General features: G+C 44.6%; 1 protein-coding gene across 1 annotated transcript; it reads right to left on the bottom strand.

Moving 5' to 3' along the window:
• Window positions 1–365: 365 nt before the first annotated feature.
• Window positions 366–5,687, bottom strand: LOC129753990 (uncharacterized). The gene has a single exon (XM_055749845.1). The coding sequence runs from the start codon at window positions 5,685–5,687 to the stop codon at window positions 366–368; it is 5,322 nt and encodes a 1,773-aa protein (XP_055605820.1).
• Between the last annotated feature and the right edge of the window lie 5,375 nt (window positions 5,688–11,062).

Below are 11,062 nucleotides of genomic sequence, written 5' to 3' on the forward strand. Positions count from 1 at the left end.
ATTTTTTTCATTTGCGGTTGAAATTTAACCATTTTTCGACTTCTTCAATAAAACTCCTAAAATGCCTAAAATTGAACCGTACACTATGGTTGAAAATCAACAATTATGGCAGTTCTATCAAAAATCCCAAAAAATGGTTCAAGAAAAGTCATTAATGGTTAAAAAAATATGAGCGTGCACAGCTCAGGGAATTTAGCGAGAGGAAAAGCAAATGATTTTTCGGCTAGAACAGGTAGAACAAAAAACGCGTCTGACTTGCACAACGGTTAGATTTATTCTGATCCTTTTCAAATGGGCAGTGGTGCCAATAGATTTATAGCAAGGATATAAAATTATGGAAACACAGGGGTGTATTCAAGGGTACATCAATTTTTCAATCGTTCATTCACCCCCCGTTGAGTCTCGCCCTCGAGATCAACCGGAAGTAAGGCTATTTTTGTAACCGCTCTCTTGAACTCGCTGCCACTAGCGGTGCGGACCGTCACCACTCTCACGATGTTGTCTTCGCCGGGATGAAGAATCTCGATGCGTCCAAGTCGCCACTGCTGGGGTGGGAGGTTCTCTTCAACCAGTAAAACAAGATCACCCTTTGTGAACTTTCGAACTCCATCACTCCACTTTTGACGACTTTGCAAATGGTGCAAATATTCACGGGACCACCTTCGCCAGAAATGCTCCTGCATGTACTTCACGTGTTGCCACCTATTCAATCGACCGACCTTTTCCTCCATAAGCGACGACTCGGGTAAGGCCAGTAGAGAACGTCCAATCAGGAAATGCGAAGGAGTTAACGCTGCTGCATCACAAGGATCGTCTGACATCGGGCAAAGAGGTCTTGAGTTGAGTATTGCTTCTGTGCGGACCAGGAAAGTAAGCATCTCCTCATATGTCAATCTTGTTTCTCCAACTACTCGCTTGAGATGATACTTCATCGATTTGACGCCAGCTTCCCATATTCCGCCAAAGTGGGGGCTTCTGGGTGGAATAAAATGCCATGTAAGTCCACGAGTTGCACAAAATTCTTGTAATTTGGCACGGTGTAATTCGTCTTCAAATAATTTCCTCATGTCGGCTAATTCATTATTAGCGCCGACGAAAGATGTTCCATTGTCTGTGAAAATATCGCTTGGTAATCCACGGCGGCCCACAAATCGATTCAAGCAGGCTATGAAATTTTCGGTAGTCAAATTTGTAACCAGCTCAAAATGGGTAGCTTTCACAGTCATACAAACAAACACGACTACGTACGCCTTGTAGGTGTTTCTTCCTCTAGTTCCAAAAGTCAAGGTAAATGGTCCAGCATAATCGATCCCGACCAGTGAAAACGGTGGTGCTGGATTGACTCGGTGCTTCGGTAAGTCTCCCATAAATTGTCGCTCTGGTCTTGCGCGTAGCTTTGCGCAAACAATGCAGTTCGAAATAATTTTCTTAATTATATTTTTAGCACGTACAGGCCAGTACCGTTCTCGAACGATGGCAAGGAGTCCCGAATGACCAACATGGAGGTTTTCTTCGTGCAGTTTGCGAACCAGGATTGTTGTTACGAAGTGTTGGTCAGGCAGAAGGATTTGATGCTTCCCATCGTAGGGAATAGCAGAATACTTGAGCCGACCACCGACTCGGATGAGCCCGTCGTTTCCAACAAATGGAGCCAAGTTGGATAAATTGTATCGTCTCGTTTGTTTGGATTGGATGTCGCTCAACAAAGTTTGGAATGATTGCTGCTGGACAAATCGGAGGATAGTTGTTTCGGATAACATCATTTCACCAGCAGAAATAGGCGCATTGAAAGGTTGCGTTCGGGCGCCCCGTTTGGCGTAACGCAATACATACACCCACGCTCTTTGCAATTGTCTGTAATTGCTCAGTCTATCCAGACTCATATGTGGCGTTTTGGCTATAATTGTCAGCGCCTTGCGCTTACGAAGTTCGGGTATGTTTGGATCATCGAGATCCAATGGAAATGGATCTTGTGGTTGCAGTGAAGTTTTCCATAATGTTGGAGGTCCCTTCCACCACAACTTATTCTCAACTAGCTCGTTAGGGAGAGCGCCCCGAGAAATGCAATCAGCGGGGTTAACATTTGTGCGCACATAGCACCATCGGAAATCTTGCGTGAGTTCGATAATTGAAGCAACTCGATTGGATACAAATTGGTTAAGCGACAAAGGAGATTTTTTAAGCCAGCACAATACAATTTGCGAGTCGCTATAAAGAGTCACATTGTGGAATTCAATTTGCATTGCTGACATAACCTTCTGCGTAAGCTCTGCTAAGAGTTTAGCGGCTAATAATTCTAGTCGGGGAATAGTGACTGGCTTCAAGGGGGCAACTCGAGATTTACTTGTTAAAAGATTTACCTGTATGGTTCCGTCGGAGGAGATGCTTTTGATATATATTACCGCACCGTAGGCCTGGCTGGATGCATCGGAATAGCCGTGGAGCTCGATAAGTGTTGGATGGTTCGCTATCACACGTCTTGGTTTGCGCATCTCGTTGATGGTTGGTAGTTGTTGTTGGAAATTTTGCCATTTCAATTGCAGCTCAGTGGGCAACTCTTCATCCCAGCCAATTCCCAGTCGCCAAATGTCCTGCATCAGAAGTTTCGCCGTGGTGATGATCGGACCCAAAAATCCAAGGGGATCAAAAAGTCGGCCGATGTCAGACAAAACCCTTCGCTTCGTGGTTGAATTACCTTCGGACGGTCGAACGAAAAATCGAAAGTAATCAGCTGATGGATTCCAGATGAGACCAAGCGTCTTGATCGAATCGTTGACGTCTGAATCGAAACCAATTTGCTTCTCGTGCAAGTCGTTTGGGATTAGTTTTAGCACCTCTGGACTACTGGAACAAAACTTATGGACACCAAAGCCACCTTTGGACAGGAGTTGCGTTAGTTGATTGTAGATGTTGATCACCTCTTCGACCGTTTTGCCACCCGTCAGGAAATCGTCGATGTAACTATCCATGGAGACGACTCGAGCAGCTGATTCGAATTGATGGCCATCGTCTGCTGCCAGTTGGAGCAACGCTTGTGTTGCATGATGCGGGGAACTTGCGACACCATAAGTTACCGTTTGCAGCTCGTAGATGGTACGTTCGCCAGCTTGGTTGTACCATAGGATTCGTTGATACTTACAGTCGTCTTGATGAAGTTTGACCTGGCGGTACATTTTCGGAATGGCTGCTGTTAGCGCAACTTGATGAGTGCAAAATCGAAGCAGAATCGAAACCAGATCGCTTTGCACTGTGGGGCCAACCAGGAGAGTGTCGTTTAGCGAGATGCCAGTTGTTGTTTTTGCTGATGCGTCAAATACGACTCGTGTTTTGGTTGTGGAACTGGACTCCTTGAAGACAGCGTGGTGTGGAATGTAGTATCCCTCGTCGATCAAAGCGCTCACCTCTTTCATGTGACCGAGTGCCAGGTATTCGGACATGAATTCGGAATATTGCTCAGCACGAACTGGATTCCGTGCGAGTGAAACCATTAGCCTGTCGAGTCGTTTCTTCGCGTTGCTGTAGGAACCACCAAGCTGGTCCTTGAGATGGTTGAACGGTAAACGTACCTGGTAGCGGCCATCCTCGTCTCTTGTGTGGGTGAGCTTGAAGTGTTCCTGAACAGCAGCTTCAGCAGCGGATAATTTTGATTCAGTTGGAATATTTTCGATTTCCCAAAACTTGACCAATGTTGCGTTGAGTTCGGTGTCTTTGCGGTTGAGCTGACACACGCGTGGGAGAGGTTTGGGTTTTCTGGGCTGAACGTAACCTGACACCACCCAGCCTAATTCAGTCTCAGCTAGGGTGAGGTTGCTGTTATTGATCTTTATTCGACCATCTCGGACTAAATCGAAAAAGATTTCGTTGCCAATTATCAAATCGACCGAACCCGGGACATGGAAAGTTGGATCGGCAAATGTCAAACCGGTCGGGATTTTCAGTTTTTGCGTGTCTACTTCGAAAAGGGGTAGATTGGTGGACACCGATGGAACGACCAAAAATTCCAGCATGGAGGTGGAATAATCGTTCACGCAAGATTGGATGCGTGTCGAGAGCGCATAATTGACACGCGTTTGGATGTCATTCAAGCCACTTACCGGAAGGTCCACTCGTAGCATATTTACCATGAGCTTCGAGGCCAGGTTCTCGCTGATGATGTGACTGTCGGATCCGGAATCGAGAAGCGCTCGACACTGAACAGTTGAGCCACCTTTCCCGACAATCAAGACTTGCGCTGTCGATAGAAGTACCTGCTTTGTGATGGCTCCCAAGTGAGTACACAATGTTGTAGCAGAGTACTTCGTTGATGTGGGTGTTTCAGGGACACTTTCTGGTTCTGGCTTCAAACTGCTGGCAGAGTTGGTGAGATGCAAGAAACTGTGGTGCTTTCGATTGCATCCTTCCACCTTGCACCCTTGCTCCGATGGACACTCGCTGACTCGATGCCTCGCTCGCAAGCAATTGTAGCAAAGACTGGCCTTTGAGACGACAGCCTTCCTGTCCGACAAATTCATGTACAGGAATTTGGGACACCGGTAGATAGAATGGTCCTCTTTGCAGCAGGGGCACGATTGCTTTGCAGTTTGGATGAACGATCGTGCTGCTGGCTTCGGAGCGTATGCTGGACGTCTAGCAGGAACTGTTGACTGCTGCCTTGCTGGCTGCTCGGAGCGACTTGTGCGCTGCAGAACTCGTCCTCTCTCTCGCAGGAAGTCAACGAATATTTGGAACTCCGGTAGCTCGTTCCTTGGAAGTCTCGTCTCCCACTGCTCTTGGGTTTCCTTGTCCAGTTTTTTGTACAGCACATTGACAACAAATAGCTCAGCCAATCCTTCCACTGGGAAACCATGACCACGTAGAGCATCGGCATGTTTGGTACATGTCTCGACCAGTTTAGTGATGCTTTGTCCTCTGTTCTCGATGGCGACCTTCGGGCATTCCAATATTGCGTCAATGTGCGTGTCCATTATCAGTCGTCGGTCCTCGTAAGCGTTTTCCAAGATCCGCCAAGCCAAATCGTAGTCGTTTGTGTTGATGACATCCTGGTCAATCTTGTCCTTGGCGTCACCGACCAATGAATTTCGCAGGTGCAAAATTTTCATGGCGGGAGTCTCATTAGCGTACCGCTGCATGATGCTTCGGAACAGGCTCTTGAAGCTAAACCAATTTTCCGGGTTGCCATCGAACACCGGAAATGGAGCGTGAAGTTGCGGAGCGGCAGCTTGGACGTACACATGTTGCGGGGGAACTTGTCGAGCCATTTCACTGCTGGTCGATGGGAGAGCGGGTGTGAGACGATCGATGTTGGTTTGTAGCGTAACGTAAAGTTGGTTGTGGAGAGACTCGAATCGCAGATATTCGTCCTTTTCATCGTCTCGCTCATCCCTTGGCTTGTTGGCGACGATTTCCACGTGGACCTTGTCGAATTCCTCCTCACATTTCCTCAGTGTTTCCAGGTGCAGCTTGAGCAAATGGATGCTTACGGGTTCAGCCTTGAGGAAATCTTCAATCCGCAACAATTTGCCGAAAATTAATTCACGGCGATCGAGAAGACAGCACAATTCTCGAGCCATTCTTCGTTGCTGGTCGCGTAGGTCCTGGGCAGTTTTTTGTTCCGCAATAGACGGCAGAATATTTCTCGGAACCTTGCCTCCAGGAATTTCACGGCGCGGGGTTTCAGATTCCGACATTTATTTGCAGCACTTTTTTTAGCACCCGCAGGGGGTAAATCACTATTTGATTTTTTTCCTCTTGTGGGAAACACTTTCAATTTTTTCCTCTTGTAGGAAACACTTTTTTTTCAAATTTAGTTCGATTTTTAATTTAGCCAAAATGGCTGACAGTTTTTTTTCACTAGTGCCTTGAGCACGTTCACACTCGGCACCAAGATGGTGGACCGGTTAACACTAGTGCCACGGGCACACACACACTACTGAACAGTCAGACTTTTCGCCAAGATGGCGAACTTTTTTCACTAATGTGCTACGAGCACACACACACTTCTGAAAGTCACGGACTTTTCTTCGCCAAGATGGCGGATTTCTTCACACAATTGTGCTTCGAGCACTTTTCACCAATATGGCGGAATGTCTTTGAAATTATGCGATGCGCGCACACACACACAGTCACAATTTAGAAGCAACGGATTTTTCCAAAATGGCGTCGAGCCGAAAATTTTCGCACACGGTACGAAATCACTCGCGATAAACTTTTCGATAGCCGGAAATCATTCGAAATTCCTCAGGCTATTCGGATCGATTAGGACCAAAATGTTTTTCGCACAGCTCAGGGAATTTAGCGAGAGGAAAAGCAAATGATTTTTCGGCTAGAACAGGTAGAACAAAAAACGCGTCTGACTTGCACAACGGTTAGATTTATTCTGATCCTTTTCAAATGGGCAGTGGTGCCAATAGATTTATAGCAAGGATATAAAATTATGGAAACACAGGGGTGTATTCAAGGGTACATCAATTTTTCAATCGTTCAACAGCGAATTAGTTTTCGCTGCCCAATCCAGGTATCCAAGTAGCACGTTGTAATGAACGCTACCGAAGCTTCGATCACTCTTCCAGGCAGGCCCTGGCAATTTCACTTTCAATCGTCACTCAAAAATGAGCACAAAACGCGTCATTCGAAAGAGCTTCACTGTCAATTCCCTTTCACACCAGCTTCTCTTCACATTCGGCAAACGCTAATTTCACTCCGCTTTCACCTCGGTCTCCTTCGTTCGAAACTGGCAATCGTCAATTTCATTTCAAAACGAAATTCGAGCATATTCCTTTCAACGAAAGTTTCATTGCGTATACTCGCATACCTCCGAAAACAAAGCCGGCTGGAAAACAACAATATAAACCAACAATTTGCTGGCGCCCAAGGAGACACATACAATTGCTTGAAGATGCACACGGTGTCGGGCCGACACGGCCGGACGCACCCACAAAAAATACCCAATTGCTTGACGACGCACAAGGTGCCAGGCCGATACGGCCGGTAGACGCATCAACAAAAATACCCACAATTGCACGGGGCACATCAAGAAATCTGTTGCCACTCGACTGGTGTGTGTGTGTGTGTGTGTATGCTATTTGCTGCCTGTTTTGCTGCATTGAAAGTCTCGTTTGACGTCGAAATTGATGACACTGATTGCGGGCAGTTTCGTACATCATTGAAATTCTCTTCTGCTGACTTTTGAATTTCTTTCTTTCACCCGAGCAGTGAATATGAGAGGGTTCACTTTCATTCGAGTAATGAAAGTGAACTGCTCGAAATTGAAATTTGTTGGAGTGAGACGAATAAAGGGAAATTTCAATTTCATTCTTTCCTTTCGACGATGCCGAGCCCTGCTTCCAGGTACTTTTTTTTCACTGTTGGCTGCGGAAACGTTGGCATAAACTGCATCACCAGTCTTGAAACGCCGTGAAGATGATTTTGGGGATGACAGTTTATACTGCTACATCGGTACCTGTTGGTTTGATTCCACTTTGTGGCAGATTGAAGAGAGTGGAAGTGACCATAGACCAAATAGTGCGGTCCAATCTGGACCAAGAAGATTGAGATTTGGTAACGTAAAAAGTTGCACACTTTGTTTGGTCTCCCACAGTAACGTCGCGTTGAATTTTGCCAATGAACTGCAGGGGTTTGCCTTAGCCTGTTTGAAACTCGGTTGCAGTGTGGTGGAGTTCTAGCTCCTTCCAAACTTGCTTCGAGACCACGGTGATGTCAGACGCTGTGTCAAATTGTAGTCTGATTACCACGCCGCTGATGGTGACCTCGATGAATTTTCTAAGAAGCTCGCTGCTGATGTGGTTGATAGCAACATTCCCTTGGACCGGTTTTCTAAGTTGCTTCACCGGAAGACAATCTCAGTATCCCTCTTTGTGACCTACTTTACCACAGGACTTGCAGACATGTTTGGTGAAGGTGCAGTCACGGACGTAGTGCATAGCACCGCACAGCCAGCATGGTGTCTTGGGTGTTGATTGGTTGCCTTTCTTCGGGGGTTGATTCGGTGATTTCGACAGCTGCTTTCTCTGCTTGAGAGCACAGATCGAAGTCGCTGACGACTGTTTACGCTCAACCAAAGCCGTATCTTGTTTCAGATTCTTTAGCCGTTGACACTTGGTGATAAGTGTTTCCAGTTTGCATTCGGCTCCATCCGTTTCCAGCTTGGACAGCAGGCGTGTACGGACGTCGGCATCCTTGGAAGATTGGAGGCCTCAGATGAAGATAAGAGATTTGAACTGGTCCGGTGTGATCTTGGCAAGCTCAAAATCCTTGCCGCATTTGTTTACCTTCCCAGCGTAGTATCGTAGTCCTCGTCCGGCTGCTTCACGTCTTGGAAACAGTCGTACCTTCTACTGAACAGGGAGATTCAAGTTCCGAAAAACTGTTTGAGTTTTTCCACTGTCTCAGCAGAACTGAATTCCCTCGGATGTTTGGGTAGAATGAAATTGAGATACCTATCGTGGACTGTAACGTTGAGACTTCGGAGCAATAACCAAACCTTGGCCGCATCGTCGAATTTGGAACCATCCTGGAGGAGAAAGTCTTCGTATTTTTGATACCATCGGTCAAACGTCTGACCACTGTCCGGATCGTAGCAGAATTCCCGGATGTTAGATGAAAGGAACTCGATGATCAGTTCCGGATTGTTTGCTGGCTGATGGGAGACTGCTTGATTGGTAAAACGCTCTCTGATTACCATCAAATGTTGATTCTGCTCCGCCATCTGTCGATTTTGATGCAGTATCATCTTGAAAATTTCCTCCATGCGGTTTGAGCTTCCAAAACTTCCTTCGGTTGATGGTTGGGCCATCTTGAATGGAGGTGCTGGTGGGTTTCGTTTGAAATTCTCCAATTGTTAACTCTTAAAGCTAATCTTTATAGAATGACTGCCAGACAAGGAATGAATCTTTATTAAAATCTATTCATCTTATATATTGTTTTACATAAATTTTTGAGTTACAGCGATTGGATAAAGCACTTTGTGTTGCTATGATCAGATTGCTAACACTGAGCGTCTACCTAAAACCACCCTTTGTGATTATGGCACATCTACAAATATCAACAGTGTTTGAAGCAGTTATATCTGTTGAAGGTTTCTCATCCTCGTCACCAGATGTGGTATTTCCGACCATGCTGACTTAGAGATCCCAAGTAATCACCATAGTGTGTACATCCAAATCACGGCCTTTTCCCATTCCTAAGCAAGGTAAGAGATCAGACAGATATCGCTTCGAGCGCTCAAGTCGCTGTGCATTAATTCGTTCTGTTATGAAATGACGCTTTGCCCTTGCCTTTAACGATGCATTGAAGTCATCTCTGACCAATCGTTGCATGGAAGAATTCGAGATATTCGCTTCCTCAAAAAGCCTCCGGATTGATCTTACTGGATTCCGCTTCACTTTCGTTTTGACCGAGAAAACTGATCACTATCTCCTTTGCGTACATCTTTGTCGATATAGCATATAATATTGCGGTTACTGGGAAAATTTCTAATCGCGCGACGGTAGCCTTCGTGCGGTAGGCTAGCCGGAGCAGTAAACACAGTTAAAAAATTCACTCTTACTCACTAATTTCATTGAAAAGTTAAGAAGTAAATTCTTCAAATCATTATTTTGCAAGAGAGGACAAAACATGAAGTCATCGGAATGAAATATTATTATTCTTAGTATTCATTGAGATTGAATTGATTGTGGGCGTTAAAATTCCAGACAAAACAAAAAACAATCTACATTATTGAAAACACATTTTTCCATAGCCTGAGAATTAACGAATTTGGCATGACGAAGATTTTTGATGCGATAAATGCGTCTTTGATACTTTATATGCTGGTCGAATTCAATTATGTTGTCGTTAAAATGTAACAAATCGTATATGAGAAGTTAAAAAAAGAAGTTGTGTGCGGTGAATAATCTATTATAGGAAATAATACCATTCGCATCGCAAAAAAATTGGACTGCGCACTCATAACTGCGAAATTTGTGCGATCTGTCAAATCAGTATAAAATCTGACGGTTTTCTACACCGCTTTTCAGTTAAACTTTATACGGATAACTCCGACTGCAAAACATAGCACGAAATCCAACATTCAATGAATGATCGCTACCGTGTCGTCGAACTCTAAACTTATTTAAACAACTACAGGTTTTCATTTTTTTTTTGTGAATTTGTCCGCTAATTGACCCCATAGCAAACAGGTTTTTTTATTATTCATTTTTCCGTGATTTTGATTGCTGATTGACCAAGCTCAAGGCAAACACAATTTTTTGTTTTATAAACAATAGATAATCCGATAATAATATTTGGTATACATGTTTGTTTGACAACTTTTTATTAAATCAACCTTCAATGTTTTCCGCTTGTTCATCCGATTTAATTTCAGTCGATAAATAATCCTTATGTAGAACAATGCTCATTTTTTTCTTGAATACTGTAATTTTTTTACAGTGGTACCCTACGGGAGCCCAAATCAGCTATCGCAGAAATAGAAAAAAAGAGTGGATCAGCAATATACTACTGAATTGTTCAAGTAGATTAACAGCTGAAGGTTAGATACACACGCAAAATAAATCGTCAAAAACAACCCAAAACAGGTTGTTTAAAATTTTCGCATTTTGATACTGTCAAACTGTGATATTCATCGATTGCAAGAAGAAATTATAGAACAAAACGATAGTACAAAGTTTCCATAAAAGACAGTTAACATATGAAGTCTTTGAATAGGCAAGCCGAAGAATGGGATGCTAGGGCATTATTGCTACGCCTGTGAATAAGCAATGAGTAGGTATCACAAGGATCAAATGAATGTTGGTTGAACCGCATTACTCCAGTTGCATTGGCCAGAATTTATGGACGGTCCTACTTCTCGCACTCGCTTCTGCCGCCGCGGCGCTTGTATTGGTGAAGTAGGTACCTACTCGACGCCGATGCTACCACAAGCTAGAGAGCGTCGAACTGAGCGCATGATAAGGCGTCTATGCTCCGTCCGAGACGACGTTACCGTTAAAATCAGTCAGGCAGGCAGGCAGTCATTCCGGCGAATGTCAGAGAATAAACTCTCTGT

The sequence above is a fragment of the Uranotaenia lowii genome, chromosome 3 (assembly GCF_029784155.1).
Source record: "Uranotaenia lowii strain MFRU-FL chromosome 3, ASM2978415v1, whole genome shotgun sequence".
In the NCBI taxonomy this organism is placed as follows: Eukaryota; Metazoa; Arthropoda; class Insecta; order Diptera; family Culicidae; genus Uranotaenia; species Uranotaenia lowii.